General features: G+C 38.4%; 1 protein-coding gene across 2 annotated transcripts in view; it reads right to left on the reverse strand.

Annotated features, from left to right (window-relative positions):
- Positions 1-20,549, reverse strand: part of LOC135700980 (protein SCAI) — a 49,219-nt gene that overhangs the window by 23,676 nt on the left and 4,994 nt on the right. For both annotated transcript variants that reach the window (XM_065221672.1, XM_065221671.1), the window contains exons 2-4: positions 7,940-8,247; positions 7,641-7,871; positions 7,441-7,563 (exon numbers count right to left, since the gene is read on the reverse strand). In XM_065221672.1, coding sequence (XP_065077744.1) covers positions 7,441-7,563; positions 7,641-7,871; positions 7,940-8,220 — 635 coding nt within the window. In that variant the 5' untranslated portion in view covers positions 8,221-8,247. The remainder of the gene's footprint in view (positions 1-7,440; positions 7,564-7,640; positions 7,872-7,939; positions 8,248-20,549) is intronic.

Genomic DNA, 20,549 nt, shown 5'->3' on the forward strand with positions numbered 1-20,549 from the left:
CGTCAGGCCGAAGGACGTCAGGCCGAAGGACGTCAGGCCGAAGGACGTCAGGCCGAAGGACGTCAGGCCGAAGGACGTCAGGCCGAAGGACGTCAGGCCGAAGGACGTCAGGCCGAAGGACGTCAGGCCGAAGGACGTCAGGCCGAAGGACGTCAGGCCGAAGGACGTCAGGCCGAAGGACGTCAGGCCGAAGGACGTCAGGCCGAAGGACGTCAGGCCGAAGGACGTCAGGCCGAAGGACGTCAGGCCGAAGGACGTCAGGCCGAAGGACGTCAGGCCGAAGAACGTCAGGCCGAAGGACGTCAGGCCGAAGGATGATTCTCTTCTCTTGAGCCTCTTCCTCTCGTGTATTTCGTCTTCGATACGCTAATGACGTGTCCAATCCGCTTGCCATCAGCATTTAGTCTGATGTAAGTTTCCATTATTGTCTCTAAGTTCCGTACCATGCTGCTGATTACATCGGCGAAGCCAAGAAGCTAGAAAATCTGATGATTCGTGAAAATGTGGTTCTTGGTATTGCCCCAGGGTCTCTCTAGCTGTCGGTGATATGCGGCGGTGGACTTGAGAAAGAATCTTGTATGCTCAGTAGTGAGATCATCCTTTAGATCTAGCAATTCAACTTGTTGCCCTTTTCGTATATTGAACAACCGATACCTTCTGTTCACTCCTCCGATAATATTGTTTCCTCCCAAAATTGGTAATTACCCAGTGCAGTACTCTAGCCAATGCTTCATCATCGTATTTTAATAAGTCGTTTGGTATTTCGTAGCTTTCTTGTTCTTCAGACAACCGATCTCCTCCTCGACTTCCTGGAGCCCTGAGCCGGGCATTTATCGTCTTCTGTTCGTTTCGCGTGCTCTCCATGCCACCGTCGTTCTCTGCTATATCGCTGTTAAGATGTTTGTCATAGTACTGCTTCCACCTCTCGATCACCTTAAACTTGTTCGTAAGCAGATTTCACCGTAGCCTTTGCGCGTGTTGTGAAGTTGTTCTTGTAGAACTTTCGAGTATCGATAGAGCTGTTCCATCGTTAAAGCATCTTCCTACGAAAAACCGACTTTTGTCACTAGTCGCTTGCGGGCGGAACTACAGCATTCTCACCCGTGCTGAGTTCTTCTCCTGTACTAACTGCTGCATTTGCCCTCAAACCAGCCATTTCTTCGTTTCGGAGCCTATAGCAGTTCGGATGTCCCTACTGCCATGTTTATAAGGGACTTTTCATATACCACGTGGACAGTTTAGGGGAGTGGGTTGGAAAATGTCCACGGTCCATACAAATGTTGAAACATGTAAATTGGTGACTGTGAAGAGGAGAGAGCTAAAACCGTTCAAAGCATGCCCACTTGGTATATGGACAGCCCCCAAGTAGCTGCACCAAACTGTTCATCCATTGGTAGTTCTGCTTCCAGTTGCTGCGCGTATTCCTGGGCAACATTGCCGCCTCGTAATTACTCAATAGCCCGCGGCGATCGATTTCGATGCGTGTTATACACCGTTGAGAGTTTTGAGTACACTGAAACCTCCATTTACGAACCAAAACGGGGGTTCGTAAATCGAATTAGTGCGTAAAAAAAAACCTCGTTATTTGGGATTTACTTCGTAAAAAGAAAACTCGTTATTTGGGATTTACTTCGTAAAAAGAGGTTTTTCAAAATATTGTCAAATACCCCACAATATGGGTATTTTTGGAATCGGAGTGATGTGTAGGGACCGGAAATCGATGTCTGACGCCATTTTGAAAACCAAGATGGCGACTTCCGGTTACAGAAAAACTTGGACATTCTGCCAGATACCCCACAATATGGGTATTTTTGGAATCGGAGTGACGTGTAGAGACCGGAAATCAATGTCTGACGCCATTTTGAAATCCAAGATGGCGGCTTCCGGTTACATAAAAACAGAAAAATAATGTTAAATAACCCCACAATATGGGTATTTTTGGAATCAGGGTGACGTGTAGAGACCGGAAATCGTTGTCTGACGCCATTTTGAAATCCAAGATGGCGGCTTCCGGTTACAGAAAAACTTGGAAATTCTGCCAAATACTCCGCAATATGGGTATTTTTGGAATCGGAGTGACGTGTAGAGACCGGAAATCAATGTCTGACGCCATTTTGCAATCCAAGATGGCGGCTTCCGGTTACATAAAAACAGAAAAATAATGTTAAATAACCCCACAACATGGGTATTTTTGGAATCAGGGTGACGTGTAGAGACCGGAAATCGTTGTCTGACGCCATTTTGAAATCCAAGATGGCGGCTTCCGGTTACAGAAAAACTTGGAAATTCTGCCAAATACTCCGCAATATGGGTATTTTTGGAATCAGAGTGACGTGTAGGGACCGGAAATCGATGTCTGTTGTCATTTTAAAATCTAAGATGGCGGCTTCCGGTTACAGAAAAACTTGGACATTCTGCCAGATACCCCACAATATGGGTATTTTTAGAATCGGAGTGACGTGTAGAGACCGGAAATCAATGTCTGACGCCATTTTGAAATCCAAGATGGTGGCTTCCAGTTACATAAAAACAGAAAAATAATGTTAAATAACCCCACAATATGGGTATTTTAAGAATTGGAGTGAAGTGTAGCGACCGGAAATCAATGTCTGACGCCATTTTGAAATCCAAGATGGCGGCTTCCGGTAAAAGAAAAGCTTGGAAATTCTGTCATATGCCCCACAATATGTGTTTTTTTTAATTGGAGTGACGTGTAAGCAGTGATGGAAAAGTTCGCAAAAAATCACTATGACTCGCGAACTTTTCCCCATCTTTTCAAAATGGCGTGAGATATTGATTTCCGGTCTCTACACGTCACCCTGATTCCAAAATACCCATATTGTGTGGTATATGACAGAATTTCCAAGTTTTTATGTTACCGGAAGCCGCCATCTTGGAATTCAAAATGGCGTCAGACATCGATTTCCGGTCCCTACACATCACTCCGATTCCAAAAATACCCATATTGTGAGGTATTTGACAGAATTTCCAAGTTATTATGATACCGGAAGCCGCCATCTTGGATTTCAAAATGGCGTCAGACATCGATTTCTGGTCCCTACACGTCACTCCGATTCCAAAAATACCCATATTGTGGGGTATTTGGCAGAATGTCCAAGTTTTTCTGTAACCGGAAGCCGCCATCTTGGATTTCAAAATGGCGTCAGACATTGATTTCCGGTCCCTACACATCACTCCGATTCCAAAAATACCCATATTGTGTTGTATATGGCAGAATGTCCAAGTTTTTCTGTAACCGGAAGCCGCCATCTTGGATTTCAAAATGGCGTCAGACATCGATTTCTGGTCCCTACACGTCACTCCGATTCCAAAAATACCCATATTGTGAGGTATTTGACAGAATTTCCAAGTTATTATGATACCGGAAGCCGCCATCTTGGATTTCAAAATGGCGTCAGACATCGATTTCTGGTCCCTACACGTCACTCCGATTCCAAAAATACCCATATTGTGGGGTATTTGGCAGAATGTCCAAGTTTTTCTGTAACCGGAAGCCACCATCTTGGATTTCAAAATGGCGTCAGATATTGATTTCTGGTCCCTGCACATCACTCCGATTCCAAAAATACCCATATTGTGGGGTATTTGGCAGAATTTCCAAGTTTTTCTGTAACCGGAAGTCGCCATCTTGGATTTCAAAATGGCGTCAGACATCGATATCCGGTCCCTACACGTCACTCCGATTCCAAAAATACCCATATTGTGGAGTATTTGGCAGAATTTCCAAGTTTTTCTGTAACCGGAAGCCGCCATCTTGGATTTTAAAATGGTTTCAGACATCGATTTTGGGTCCATACACGTCACTCCGATTCCAAAAATACCCATATTGTGGAGTATTTGGCAGAATTTCCAAGTTTTTCTGTAACCGGAAGTCGCCATCTTGGATTTCAAAATGGCGTCAGACATCGATTTCTGGTCCCTACACATCACTCCGATTCCAAAAATACCCATATTGTGAGGTATTTGACAGAATTTCCAAGTTATTATGATACCGGAAGCCGCCATCTTGGATTTCAAAATGGCGTCAGACATCGATTTCTGGTCCCTACACGTCACTCCGATTCCAAAAATACCCATATTGTGGGGTATTTGGCAGAATTTCCAAGTTTTTCTGTAACCGGAAGTCGCCATCTTGGATTTCAAAATGGCATCAGATATCGATTTCCGGTCCCTACACGTCACTCCGATTCCAAAAATACCCATATTGTGGAGTATTTGGCAGAATTTCCAAGTTTTTCTGTAACCGGAAGTCGCCATCTTGGATTTCAAAATGGGGTCAGACATCGATTTCTGGTCCCTGCACATCACCCTGATTCCAAAAATACCCATATTGTGGTGTATATGACAGAATTTTCAAGTTTTTCTGTAACCGGAAGCCGCCATCTTGGATTTCAAAATGGAGTCAGACATAGATTTCTGGTCCCTGCACATCACCCTGATTCCAAAAATACCCATATTGTGGGGTATTTGGCAGAATTTCCAAGTTTTTATGCAACCGGAAGTCGCCATCTTGGATTTCAAAATGGCGTCAGACATTGATTTCCGTTCCTTATACGTCACTCCGATTCCAAAAATACACATATTGTGGGCTATTTGACAGAATTTCGAAGTTTTTCTGTAAAAGGAAATCGCCAACTTGAATTTCAAAATGGCGTCAGATATAGATTTCCGTTTCCTATACGTCACTCCGATTCCAAAAATACCCATATTGTGAGATATTTTACAGAATTTCGAAGTTTTTCTGAAACCGGAAGTCGCCATCTGGGATTTCAAAATGGGGTCAGACATCGATTTTCGGTCCCTTCACGTCACTCCGATTCCAAAAATACCCATTTTGTGTTGTATATGGCAGAATGTCCAAGTTTTTCTGTAACCGGAAGCTGCCATCTTGGATTTCAAGATGACGTCAAACATAGAATTCCAGTTCCTACACGTCACCCTGATTCCAAATATACCCATATTGTGGGGTATTGAAAGTATCTTTCAGTTTTTCATGAACCGGATGCCGCCATCTTGGATTTCCAAATGGCGTCAGACATGGGTTTCCGGTTCCTACATCTCACTCCGATTCCAAAGATACCCATAATGTGGGATATTTCATAGTTTTTCCCAGATTCCCATAATCGCAAAAAAAAACTCGTTATTTGGAATTTACTTCGTAAAAAGAAAACTCGTTATTTGGAATTTACTTCGTAAAAAAAACCTCGTTATTTGGGATTTACTTCGTAAAATGAAACCTCGTTATTTGGGATTTACTTCGTAAAAAGAGGGACGTAAATTGAATACTGCGTAAAAAAAGACTTCGTAAACGGAGGTTTCAGTGTACATGCATTTCATACTGCAACTAAATAGTAGTCCAAACATGATTATATTCGTAATTAAAAATAATAAGACGGCGTATGTAAATACAACATATTTTTTCTGTAGTTCTCACGTCTATAAACGCTTGGCATATTAGATTTATATAAGCATATGTGAATCCGCTTGGTATTATAATCAATCATAAGGCAGCTTTATAAAATCCAAACGGAGTGCTATATGCTCATAATGCAGTCTTTTGGCCCCAACAGAGTGTTTTGAATTAGTAAGATGGATTTAGTAAACCTTTTATGAATTTGCATTGTATGTTCTTGGTAAACTTATTTTCCAAGCTTCATAATGCAATCCTTATGAACATCATGCATCCAGTTTTCTGAGTGTATAACAATCATATGCCATTCCAATGGATATCTAGTGGACAATGTAAAATAATTCTCGATGATAGGGCACCAGTTAATATTGTTGTGATTTGGAGCATTTGTTGCAAAGTTTATTTGTTTATAGATTCCATTAATAAAAAAACAAATCAAAGTCAAACGCATAATTGGCAGAAGTAATTTTCCATTGCAGAATTTATATGCTTCATAAATTGATGAAATTGCTATACATATTATCAGAAGCACGTAGTACGAGTACGATATTATACCATGGTAGTCATATTTCCGGGGACGTAACTTATCAAATGTATGCTCTGCCTCTGTTATTTTGTGATCTGTATTTTGTGAAAAGGTCTCAAAGATGATTTTCAAGAGATTAAACTTTTAACTGAGCGATAATATGCAGTAGCTATGCCCCTGAATATGAGACTATTGCTTTGTAAATGGAACTCCCTATTCCAATCCTGAGTTTAATTCTTGCTCCTATCTGAAGGATAATTTTTTAAACTAATGTAGTTTGTTCTCTGGGGTCAATTTGTTTCTAAAATTTAAACTACATTTACCTGAATCAGAACGAATGTGATCTCTACGGGATCGTATACGAGAACAGGTAACTCAGTAGCTACGGTTAATGTGAGCCGGGTTGGCATTCTGATTTGTTTTACACAAATTGCTCTTTCGTTAAGAACTTTCCATTCAGTTGATGAATCTTGGATTTACTTTCAGCAATTGATAAAGTAGGATCAGAATAGGGCCCCTTCTCCAATATTCATTGACGTTTTTTTGAAGAATAAACATTATGTTTTTAATAGAAAATACGGAATTCGTTGAAAAAAAAAAAAATTCTAGCTATATGACTGAAAAAAATTTCATTTTTTATTGAACACCCGTTACGTTGTATCCGCGGGAATATGATCTCGTCTTATTTCACGTTAATTATCCTATGTTAAATTAGACGAGGCATACGGAACCAGTTCCACGTAAAATACCGATTTGCAGGTACGGCCTTATCCAATTTCCTTGAAAATTTATATAATTGATTGTTCTGGATAATCATTCACATTAATTATTATTATTATTTTTTATTATTTGTTCAAATCGAATACTCCATCTTGAAATTTTATTTACAAGATTCAAAATGGCCGAATTTTCACTCAAACTATTGACACACAATTATTCAAATTTTTATGCAAATTAGAGAAGGTCGAGTATGAAATTATATTTTTTTTTTGGCCTAATTATGAAATACTCCATACTGAAAATGAATACATCACAATCCTTTGATTTTTTGTAGTATACCGTAAGGACTCAGAATCTGGACACTCAGTTCACTTTTAAAAATGATTATCACTTCCTACCATGCTCAGAATAGCACGTACATTTTATCATAGTCTTTTAGTATCGTTCTGAATCATCACACATATTTATTATGTTTAAAAGTAGACGTAATAATAAACTAGATGTCTCGATTAATACGCTGTGTAAGGTATTCGGTCATTTACGGTATAGATTATATCAGGGGAATCTGCGAGATCAATTTTGAATGGAAAGTTTACTTCTGCCATCAAAATTCTACAAATATGTAAACTAAGCAAAATACAAACAAAAAATAGACGAAAACAAAACACAACAGAAGAGAAGAAACAGAGGAGAAGAAGAACAATAATAATCGGAAGCACGGGCCTAATCTATACTACATACTGCTCACTGGTAACCGACTAACCTGTGGGACAATACGATGGGATTCGTGTCTGCATGAAGTACAGCGACTGCTGCTTCCGCTTTGATGAATCCCTTGATTTCGTCCAACACGAGCGACCACTCGAGCTGATCCTCGGGTTCATAGCTAAAATCGAAAGCAAAAGGTAAATTATCCAATGGAAATACGATCAATTTTCGCTTCAAGAATGTGTGAAGACTCACGTTGTCGTGTATTCCTGTATTTGTCGCTCTAATTCAATAACTAATTCTCTCACTAGCTTCATCTTTTTCAACAGTAAACAAACAACAATAAATCTAGCGTAGTAACGTAATTTCTTAACCATCAGATCCGGCCGGTCCTCCTTGATTGCCCGGGAGTAGTAAGCACGCCCTCTGATTGCCGAATAAAACGAATATGCTTCATTGAGATAATTTGTTTCACTCGTTCTAAGACTGTGGATGGATCGAAAAAGTATGTGTTTAGCACTCATGTTGAGATTTTTCCACGATCTCCAACTTACTAGTAATGATAATAGAGTTGTCCAATTTTACTAGCTATTTCACCGATTTGCCATCGCTTTAATCCGTACTTAGAATCTAGGACTAGTCTATGTTGCTGCTGAAACTTCCACAGCTTCGTGTACACGTCGAAGGTGCGCCCAAAGTATGCCTGCCACTGCCGATGTCCGTATTGGGGGAGATCGCGCAGCCCGTTGAATAGCTGTTTCGACTTCTCCAACAGGTGGCAGAACTCCAGTACTATTTTCCTATCCTGCTCTTCTGTTGAGGCCATTTTAACCATGCCGTCAGATGTTCATTTGAAAGCTATCTGCAAGTAAAGAAATTAAGGAAACATTAACAATAGCAAAAAAATACGGGAACAACTCTCTGAGACGATGTGCTTTTTTAAAACATTGCGCTTTGTTGAGTGTTTCTATTTATTTATTCATCGTCAATCAAATGTAGCCCAGTTTAAGTTACAAAAAACACTTAACATAAATTTTATTTTATTTTTTAATTTCTGACTAACCTCGAAAATAAACGTTTTTTAATAGCATTTTTGTTCATTGTTAAATCAATTGTTTCATAATGTTTATTTGTTACCGTTTGGGTAGTTTTCCCCTTTATCACCAGCACTGAGCAATGAGAGTGAGTATAGGTATCGGCAATCCATACTGCTATTAAGTATGAACGAGCAAGGCCGACTATTGCTAGCAATATGCTATTGAGTTATCTATAATATTAATCTATTTATTTAACGGTTATGCCGAAAGTTATTGTTTATTTATCTAATGTTCTATGTTGTAAAACTTAATTTATTAAAAACAAAGGAAAATATGTAAAAAAAATAGCAGAACAGATTAAAAATACCACTCCAAAGAAACGGTCAAATTAAAATTATCATAACACAATTTGTTAAACATAAGGTACACTTCCCATACAGACACCACAACCAGGATCGGATCACAGAAGAGGGAAATAAATGAAAAGTATGACGGGTGGAAACAGGGAGTATGGTCAAATAGGAGGTTACTACTGGGTCAGATCGAATGGGCAAGTTCTTTTCCACTTCAGCTCTTCTCGAAGGAGGTTTGGAGCATAGTTCACAGACTAGTATCGATAGATTCACAGACAAGGTCCAAGTGTTCAAACAATTCAAGCCGAAGTGACTTTCCAGTTAAATAATGTGGAAAAAAAAACCTCAGGAACGCGTTAATCAAAGAATCAGGACCCATTGTCCTTAGTTTAAGTCTCCGCTGTTCAGCGTTGAGCCACCGAACGCTTTCTAGACCGTCTGAGTGGTCAACCCCCCCAGAAGGCGTGAAGTTCCTCGCAATCACTGGCGATCAACCGAACGCTGTCTAGACCGTCGGAGCGGTCAACCAAGCGAGCGTCGAGAGACACGAAATCGCGTCATTCCGAAACCAGTATCAGATCATCCGCCCAGCGATCCCCGATCCAGCACGCCAGCCGGCCATTCACACACCCACACACACACACACACACACACACACACACCCTGTTATACGTAAGTAACGTGATATCCTAAATAAATAGTGCCTAAAAGAAGACCAAGTAGAAGGTTATTTGCCCCCTGATCAGCCTCACTATCTCACTCTTTGTCAAGATACGACCTGAGGAAGAGTCGTGAGCTAAGCTAACAAAAGAGGATGGTGGAAAGCCCACCCCGTTGTTCCCCGTGGCTCTAGTTCCTGGCACAGTTTGTTCTTTGGTTGTTAATATAAAACAGATTTCGGTTCTGTGGCATTCACTCTTTGTGCTACAATATCGTTTATAAAAGCTTTCATTGCAAACTGCCTTCGCTTTTCAAGTGCATCCTAATTGATCAACATACATCGAGACTCATAAGAAGGTAAGGGTAAACTCGTCCAGCCTAACTTTCTTAGAGCAAATAATAGAAACTGTTTTTGAACTGATTCAATGCGGTTTATATGAGTATCTTGATATGGAGCCCAGACTATACTACAGTACTCAAGGAGAGGTCTAACATTCATGCTGCTTCTGACAGTACTCACAACCAGAGGGCGAGCAACCTTCAATCGTATAAGCAGGAGAACATCATCTTGAGAATGTATGGCGAAATTAACTTTTAATTAAAAATATCAATAATGGTGCAATTCGTCCGATATATCATGTCTACATAATGTCACTATTATTAAAAAGAACAAAATGTAGAATTTTTCTCAAGCAAGGTTTAAAAAAAATATACCATTTTTCGAAAATCTCCATACAACAAAAGCTGACGACATCTGTTTAGATTGTGGAAACTATTACTCAATTGTATCAAGGACAACTTTCAACCATCGCTGGAGCGTTTTTCTCCGTAAACTGGAGCTCCATTTAACCAGATGTTCGTTCACCTCAATATGGAGCGGAAAAAATCATCTAAAAAATGTATACTCTCCACAATTGGATGCATCCCCTCAAAGTTATTAGGGACTGTTCATAAAACACGTTAACAGTTTAGGGGCAACGAGGCAGCTTGCAAAAGTATACGACTCTGGTGTGACTTTCTACTAAAATCCCTCAAAATTTAACTACGTAGTTTATCGACAACCCCTTAGACATACTGTCACATATTAGTGGGAACTCTGCCCCCTTCATGAGAGGACATTATTTATGAATCGAACAAATCGTTTTTTTTTTTTTGTAGTACAGAATTGAGTGTATTTTTAAAAGCTTTTAAAGCACTTTCACCTCAAATAGCAAATCGGTACGACATGACTCTTTTCGATTTGAATGAAGCTTTGCATGGTATTTACCATTAAAAAAATGTCACTTTTCCAGATGTTTCTTCTTATGTAAAAATTGGACTTATTCAGAACGTGTAAACGGTACATCTGATCAAAATGACTTTTCTTTAGGTTTTTTCTCTCCCTGATTTTTTCTCATTCTCTCCCTCTCATAGTATTATACACAGTTAAAAAAAAGTAATGCAAATTTCTGTCACTATGATGCACATAAATGGAGCATCATATATCAAAGGCGCGCCCCTTTGTCAGTCGAAATTGGATGCCTTAGCAACAAAATTAAACAGTGACCCCGATAATGACCATGCACCAGCACCCTAGTCTTACTAACTTCAAACTAGGGAACAGCGAATAGAAGATTAGAAATCACATAGATGAAAACTACTAACAATTTTTGCCTTGTTTCAACATCATCCTCGGATGACAAAGCCAAGTTTTTCTATTATCAACAAGGCATAAAACATAAAAAGGACTAAGATGTGTTCCTTTGATTACTCAAAAATCCTGTTCCCCTAGTAGTCAGGACTATTAATCGGTGGTAGATCTTACATCCCGTACGTACCACGAAAAGGTGGTCTTCCATATCACGGAGCTATCAAAATGTTATAAAATAATAAAATAATAAAATGCAGGCAAAGCGTCAGTTTTATCCATAGAGTTTTTCCAGTTTTTTATGTCTAATCTTTTTTTTTTTGTTTATTAGAGAGACTTTCCGAGCCTTGGGCTGGTTCGTCTCTTATTTCTAAGTCTTCCAGATATTTTATCAAATAATGTTGACATCGCTGGTCGCATGATAGTTTTGGCATGTTTCTGGTTTATTTGTAGTGTCATAACCCGTATTCACCGGAACATGTTCTGGCCATATTCTGGAACCAGTTGAAAGAATCCAAAAATATCAAATAACGTTCAGAGGTTATATACATACGTAATACACACACATACAAACATTGTCCGATCACGTCGAACTGAGTCAAATGGTATATGATACTCGGCCCTCCGGGCCATTATTTGCAGGTCGGAATTCCCAGTGATGTACAGTGTATCTCAAAATTGATCGTACACCCATACAGAAGACATTTTTTAACATGGTGAATAGACGTATTTTTTAAATCGTTGCTGGTGATTGAACAGATATAATTTTAGTCTTTTTTGGAGGAGCCTGTATGAAGTTATATTTATTTTAGTAAAACGCTCGATTTTCAACTTTTTACCTAGTGGAGGAATTTTAGTAAAAATTAGTGGCAGATGAATGATCTTTATTACGACTTAAAATGAGCAAAATTTCAAGAAGTTATCTACATTTTATTTCAAGACAATAAGGTTTTTCAAGAAAAAGGCGTTTCACTTATATTGCTCTAACTTTTTGTAAACTCAACCAAATATGCCCAATACTGAGCCAATAATTGATAAATTTCAACTGCCAAAAATTCAGAGACGTATCTTTTTAACTGGTGCTTTTAGTGTCGTATTTCTGAAATTTAAGTAGTGCTGTGCGATCAATTTTGAGATACCCTGTATATACCTACCCTTCTTAGTCAAAATTGTTAAAAAATATCCCTCAAATTTAAGAGCCTACGATTCATCGAAACATCTTGGCATTTGAAACCATATTTTCATTACGATTCATTTCTTCCAATCACATCTACATATGTTGGTGATTTCCCAGTCCACCGTATCTATCATTCGTTCGTTTATCGATTGGCCGGAATTTGGCGCGATGAAAGCAGCTTTCGTTTCTAGACCATCTTCAGGCTCAAATTAGAGGAAAACGAATGATTTCGCCACATTCGCCACTGTCATTCTCTATAGAATGGAAGCTGTCGACAATTGGTAACCAATAATAAAAAAGAACCCGACAACGTGCTCTTTCGTCCCCATCAGCCTTCAGCAGTGCTACGAAAATTTTAACAACAACAAACTGATTTGTATCCATTCCTCGTATCATGAGGCTTTGGAACATGTTGCAGTAAAATGAATATTTTAGCAGTTTCCGAGTCATACATGAACATAAAACTGATGACAGATAGATCTTTGAAGGCACACGTTCACTCCTAATAATGGGAAATCCAGTACTTTGTTTTAAAGATAGAGGGCTGGAGGGTAAAAATATGTGACAAGCAAGAGTCCGCATCGTGCTCTCTTGCCGTGCGGATCTATTTGCTTTTTGCTTAAGGAAGTGTTACTACTACCTAAAGCTACAACAAATTTAAACAGCACTTTTCAGTGCTCAACCTGTAAAAAAATTCTACCTTGTTCAACTCTTATTCCTCTTCGATCCTTGTTTGGACCCTACCCGAGGTAATCCTTCTTGGATATCGATTTGGAAAATTCCTCTTCGATCCTTCAGATTCTTATAGTAATCTGCTTGGAAGTCGATTTGGATAAAAATTTACTGCCGCCATGGCGCCTAAACGCAAAAGAAAGGGGCAAACTCTTGACCCCCCTTCTGATGAAATTAATTTGAGTAATCAATTTGATTTGCTCACGGATGATGAGAATGATCCATCATCGAAGAAAAATTCTAGTAAACTTTCCCGGCTTAATGCCAAGAAGGAAAAGATTCCCCCTATTGTGATAACCACTACCGATTTCCATGCTCTTCGCATGGAACTTTTGAATTTCGTGAAAGTTTTCACTACAAATTGGACGTCGGGGTGAATGCCGTGTATTGGCTGAAACCTTGGACGGATTTAAATGTCTTCTCAAGTATCTTACTGAGAAGAAGCACAAATTTTTTACTTACGACACCAAAACTGAACGTGTGTTCAAGGTTGTCATGAAAGGACTGCCTAGTGGTGAATCCCTGGATCAGATCAAAGATGAACTGGCAAAATTACTTGGAGTTGTGCCACTCCAAATAATCAAAATGAAAATGAAATCCCGTCCTGGCGATTCGCGCAACGGGATTTCTAATGATTTTTATTTAGTTCACTTCAAGTCTAGTGAACTAAACAACCTTAAGGCCTTAGAAAAAGCTAGCCTTATGCTCCATGTCCGAGTGAAGTGGGAACACTTCAGGAAGACTGGAGGAAATTTCCAAAACCTCACCCAGTGCCGTAAGTGCCAGGGATGGGGTCACGGAACTAAAAATTGCTACATGCCAGCTAAATGCATGAATTGTGGTGATTCCTCTCACCCAAAGGACGACTGTCCTGTGAAGGAAGATCCTAAGAAATTTAAATGTTCAAATTATGGTGAAAACCACAAATCCTATTTTTGGGAATGTAAGACTCGCAAAGCGATCCTACAATCTCGTTCTAACCGTCAGGTAGGAAACGCTCCACGTTTCCGACCAGGTACAAATTCCTCTGCTGTTAACAACGGTCAGCGAGGAACAAATTCTACATTCGTACCCGTAGGTACAAATATCTCCCCTGCTTCAAATGTTTCATCTGTACCTACTCCCCTCGCTGCTAACAATGTTCAGCGAGTTAATGGAGCTACCTATGCTGCTATTGCAGCGGGTAGAAATCAAAATACTAACCAACGTTCTAACGGAAATTTTGACAATTTTGACTTAGGAAGCATTACCCAACAAACATTGAATGTTGAATAAGAGCTTATTCAGACAAAAATAAGCTTCTTCAGCTTAAAAATAGCTTATTCAGCTGTTGATCAACTCAAATTGTTTGTTGGGTACTGCCCCCAAAATGGAATTTTTACAGAATTCATTAATTGACATGATTTCTGATATGCTTAAATCTAACTCCATGTTTGATGCTATTCAAACTGGAGTAAAATTTGCAAATAATATTGTCATGACTTTAAAATTCAGTAATGGATTTTAAAGCATTAAATATTGTAAATTGGAATGCTCGATCTCTTAAAGATAATGAAGACGAGCTATTTAACTTTTTGAGAGTTCATAACGTGCATATTGCCGTTATAACTGAAACGTTCCTTAAACCTGCCCATAAGGTTAAGAAGGACGCAAATTACTTGATTTATAGAAGTGATCGTCTTGATGGACCCTGTGGTGGCGTTGCCATCATTATTCATAGACGAATCAAACACAAAATACTTTCTTCATTTGAAACCAAAGTTTTTGAAACTTTGGGAGTTTCTGTTGAAACAAAATTTGGACAACTTACGTTTATAGCTGCCTATTTGCCATTCCAATGCGTAGGCCAGCAAAAGAATTTTCTCAAGGGTGACCTCCAGAAACTTACCCGTCATAGGTCTAAATTCTTCATTATTGGTGATTTTAATGCAAAACACCGCTCATGGAATAATGCTCAAAGCAATTCCAATGGTAATATTCTGTTTGATGATTGTTCTGCAGGTTATTACACTATTCAATATCCAAACAGCCCAACATGCTTTTCTTCTGCAAGAAATCCCTCCACTATTGATTTGGTCTTAACTGATTCATGTCAACTTTGTAGCCAATTGGTTACCCATGCTGACTTCGGTTCTGATCACCTTCCAGTAACTTTTGAAATATCCCAAGAAATAATTTCTAATCCCAACAGCTCTACTTTCAATTACCATAGAGCTGATTGGGAGCAGTATCGAACATTTATGGAATATAACTTTGATCCAAACATTCCTTTGCAAACCAAAGATGAAATTAATTATGCTCTTGAATCTCTGACTACTTCTATAGTTGAAGCAAGAGCTGCCTCAGTACCAAAATGCGAGGTTAAATTCGATTCAATTATAATAGACGATGATCTTCAGCTCTTGATCCGTCTTAAAAATGTCCGTAGGAGACAATATCAAAGAACACGCGATCCTGCCATGAAAGTTATCTGGCGGGATTTGCAAAAACAAATTAAAAAGCGATTCTCTGCCCTGAGGAACAAAACTTTTGAAAATAATATTTCTAAATTAGACCCGAGTTCCAAACCCTTTTGGAAACTCACAAAAATTCTGAAAAAACCTCAAAAGCCTATTCCAGCGCTTAAAGAAGGTGGTAAAATTTTGATCACAAATTTGGAAAAAGCTCAGAAACTTGCTAAGCAATTCGAGAGTTCCCATAATTTCAGTTTGGGTCTTACTAGTCCTATTGAGAATCAGGTTGCTCGGGATTTTCTGAATATTTTCTCTCGGGAAAATATTTTTGATGATTCCTGGGGGACTGATTTGGACGAAGTAAGGTCTATAACTAAAAAGTTTCAAAATATGAAAGCTCCAGGTGATGATGGAATTTTCTATATCCTCATCAAAAAACTCCCAGAGAGTACCTTGTCTTTCTTGGTAAAATTATTTAACAGATGTTTCCATTTGGCATACTTTCCTGATAAATGGAAAAATGCAAAAGTTGTTCCAATTTTGAAGCCGGATAAAAATCCAGCTGAAGCTTCTAGCTACCGTCCAATAAGTTTGCTTTCTTCAATAAGTAAACTTTTTGAAAAGATAATTTTGAATAGAATGATGCTTCACATCAATACGAACTCAATTTTTGCAGATGAGCAGTTTGGATTTCGCCATGGGCATTCAACTACTCATCAACTCTTAAGAGTTAACAATTTAATTCGTTCAAACAAATCTGAAGGCCACTCAACTGGAGTTGCTCTTCTAGACATAGAAAAAGCATTCGACAGTGTTTGGCATGAAGGTTTGATTGCTAAATTGAAAAAGTTTAATTTTCCACTTTATATTATGAAATTAGTTCAAAATTATTTAACTGACAGAACTCTTCAAGTAAATTATCAAAATTCCAAATCTTATCGACTACCTGTTAGGGCAGGAGTTCCTCAGGGTAGCATTCTTGGGCCTATATTGTATAACATTTTCACTTCGGACCTCCCTGATTTGCCTCAGGGTTGCCACAAATCTTTGTTCGCTGATGACACAGGCATTTCCGCTAAAGGAAGAAGTCTTCGTGTTATTTGCAGCAGACTGCAGAAAAGTTTAGATATTTTCTCTTCTTATTTACAAAAATGGAAGATTTCTCCCAACGCTTCCAAAACTCAACTTATAATATTTCCACATAAGCCTAGAGCTTCGTTTTTGAAACCTAGTAGTAGTCACATAGTCACTATGAACGGAGTTCCAATTTCCTGGTCAAACCAAGTGAAATATCTTGGATTAATACTTGACCAAAAATTAACTTTTAAAGATCACATTGAGGGCATTCAAGCCAAATGTAACAAATATATAAAATGTTTGTATCCTCTTATAAACAGGAAATCCAAACTTTGCCTGACGAATAAACTTCTAATATTTAAACAAGTTTTTAGACCGGCCATGCTTTACGCTGTGCCAATATGGTCTAGTTGCTGCACTACCAGGAAAAAAGCACTTCAAAGGATTCAGAACAAAATTCTGAAAATGATTTTGAAGTTGCCTCCCTGGTACAGTACAACCGAAGTACATAGAATTTCGAATGTTGAGACTTTAGCACAAATGTCCAACAAAATAATTAATAATTTCAGGCAAAAATCGTTGCAATCCTCAATTGCAACGATTAATTCCCTTTATACTTAGATAAGATTTAGTTTTAGTTTTTAGTTTTAAGATATCAATTGTTATACTGACATGCAGGTTAAAAAACCTGTTTAAAATACTGAATTGCCAAGACATGAACAATGTAAAAACACTTAGATATATATCATAACAATTAAGGCTGGTACGTTACTGCAGTAACTGGAGCACCTAGGTTAAAATGAAATGTAATTTATTTTGAATTTGGAACAAATAAAGAGTTAAAAAAAAAAAAAAAAAAATGTGACAAGCAATATATAAGGTATTGGAAAAAGTAATAAGTTAATAAATTTAAATACCTATGTAATACGGAGTTGATTATTTTAGCCTCACATTTTTTTTTTTCATTTTACTGACGGTCATTTTCCAGTAAAAAGTTAAATGAAATATAGGTACAATAATGATCCGATTTTGCCTGCCCCTCCTTAGGCCTTATTACATAGTAGCCATAATTTGTGTTTTATTCCACGTGTCTGAGATACTAATGCACAATGGGCCAGGAATGTAATCTAGCAGGACATATTTTATAACTCCAAAACGAAGCATTTCCGAGACTTGATGTCTTTGAGCAATGTTTCATATTACAATGAAATTCAGCCGCATAGATGGTGCCACAATCGATATTGAGCAAAGTTATTATTATTAGCTTTATTTACGAGACTTTTAACCTTAGGCTGGTTCATCTCGGTTTGAGCAAACTTGATCATCTTAAAAAAACTCTTTTGATGAAGTCAAATTCCGCAGGCTACTGTTGTGAAAAAATGTTAAAATTTTTTTTATTTTTTATTTTTTCTGAGAAAAATGCGTCATCTGATCAATACAAATTAATATTTTAGGTTGCTACTGATAAGATTTGATTTTAAAATCAAAATACTAATAGTAGCAAAAAACCGGATGAAACCCCTAAATCCATTTCATTCTTTCATTCTTGACGTCTTCGACAAAGTTATTTTTGAATATGCCGAGATTCCACAGTTATTTGTTGTTTGCAAGTTATTCAGGAAACAAAAATACATAGTTGGGAAAATGGATTTTTCATTTTGTTTCGATATTTTTATCAATAATCATGTTGGTTTGTGTTGTTTCCTGATGTAAATGCAAAAAATAACATGCAACTAAGAAATAACACACATCACTTATCAGCAGAGATTCTCAAAACTGGTATCATCACAATTTTTCCAGCCGACTGGATGCATGACATCTTAGTGAAGGTCCAAAAGAAAGAGGATCTAAAGTCTGGACTCGGAAAAAATGCGGCACTTTGTTTTGGGTGTAACTTTTTATCGCGTGGGTAAAAATTAATGAAATTTTGGGTTTAGTTTAGTTTAGAGTGTTATGTATATGTGTGCAAAATCAAGTCAAGTAGTTTTCAAGATGTATTCGAAACAAGAAGAGCTACGCCAGCAAATCTTAGGTGCGGTGATCGATAATCCTGGTCAGTCGCACAGATGTATCGGCAAAAGGCTTGGAATCCACCATTCCACCGTGTCCCGCGTTGTGAAGATGTTCCAGGAGACGAAGACCATCGAGCGGCGCGCTGGAAGCGGCCGAAAACCGAAAACGAAATATCCAGAGAAGGCGCGGAAGATAAGGCAGTACTTTAAGAATAACCCGAACCTTTCCACCCGAGACGTGGCCAAAAAGGTCAATTCGTCGAAGTGGTTCGTCCAGCAGACCATGAAGCGGGCTGGGCTACGTGTTTTTAAGGTCAGGAAGGCGCCAAACCGGACTGACAAGCAAAACACGGTGGCCAAATTGCGTGCGCGGAAGCTGTACCGTGAGTGGCTGGTCAAGCCAGGCTGTCTCGTCATGGACGACGAGACATACATCAAGGCGGACACCAAACAAATCCCCGGCCCCGTAGGTTCCGGAAAAGTTCCAGAAGAGAAAGATGGACAAATTCGCGAAGAAGTACCTGTTGTGGCAGGTGATCTGCGACTGCGGACGGTACAGCAAGCCGTTCGTTACAACCGGCACCATAAACGGGCAGATTTATCGAGAGTAATGCTTGCAGAAGCGCTTGCTGCCCTTCCTCCGCTCTCACCGTGGTTCCACGCTGTTCTGGCCGGATCTCGCCTGTAATGGATTGGTACGAAGCAAAGGGCGTTAATGTGGTCCCGAAGGAGGCGAACCCGCCAAATACACCAGAACTTCGTCCGATCGAAAAGTTTTGGGCGATAATGAAGAAGAAGTTGAAGAAAGGCGGAAAAACATTCAAAACCGATGAAGCTTTGAAGAAAAACTGGGAGAAATTGTGTAAGGAAGATGAGCAAAGCCTCGCCCAAGATCTCATGAGCAGTGTTAAGAGAAATGTACGAGCATTCAAGGGGAGGAAATTCAATAAATAAATTATGCCAAAACATAGCTAATACATAGTTATTTAATCCCTGAAAATTTGAGAAGTATCCGATTTAAAATGAATTTTTGGTGATCATTTTTGTTTGTCTCATTTTTTCTGAGTCCAGTCTTTAATCCTACGATTGATGAGGCTTCATGTTACTGACTATGAGCATGAGCATTATTTGTATAATGCATGATGAGCACATCCATGGTCACACTTGTATAGTTTTGGAGTTGCTCATGATTTATTATACAAATAATGCTTATGTTCATAGTTTGGCATATTGATTGATATTTTTTTCAAGCTACAATTAGTTCCAATGAAGCCCGCATGTTTTTTTTTATACCAGCGAAAAATATAGCAAATCAAAAATCAGAGCTGTAACTTAACCTCTGGACGTTTAAATTTCATAATGGAACTTATATGTGATTGTTTTACATGATGGGACAAACTGATTTGATATTGTTTTCACATTTTTCATAATCAAAGTGTGTAGTGTTATCACAGAATATGAAAGTAGATGTTAATCGATAGTGAATAGCGTTGTAATATAGGACTAATATGCGATTATAGGCAGCATAGTTCACAACTTAATTATCCTGTATCAGATACAGGAAAAGATCGACGTAACTTTCCGACTACAGCATACATGATGGATGAAAGATGTAAAAATTATTATAACTACATAAGTCACAACTACATAAGTTCGTTACATTAAGTTAGTAAGATAATTGATACTAAACCACGATATCACATGCACATGCACATGCTATCATAAGGCTCTTTTGAGATGCACTGACTCATAATGATATTCAGGACATTGTTAAAGAATCCATTGTTCCGGCAGATCATCAAGAACTGATTAAAATAGGCTCGGATAAGTTGGCTACTTGTCTGCACCGATTGATAACACTAATTTGCAGCATATTTGAACTTTGTACGCTGATGGTCATTTCCCATATAAAATCGAGCACTGAATCCAAAAATGTAGTCAAACAAATTTCAGTAGGTTAGTTTTCTAGATATAGCTAAAAATGAAATTTCACCTAATAAAATTACAGGCTACAAAAATCTTCATGATTGTTGATT

This window comes from Ochlerotatus camptorhynchus, unplaced genomic scaffold (genome assembly GCF_037179485.1).
Source record: "Ochlerotatus camptorhynchus isolate MF236.1 unplaced genomic scaffold, CSIRO-AGI_Acam_v1.1 ptg000146l, whole genome shotgun sequence".
In the NCBI taxonomy this organism is placed as follows: domain Eukaryota; kingdom Metazoa; phylum Arthropoda; class Insecta; order Diptera; family Culicidae; genus Ochlerotatus; species Ochlerotatus camptorhynchus.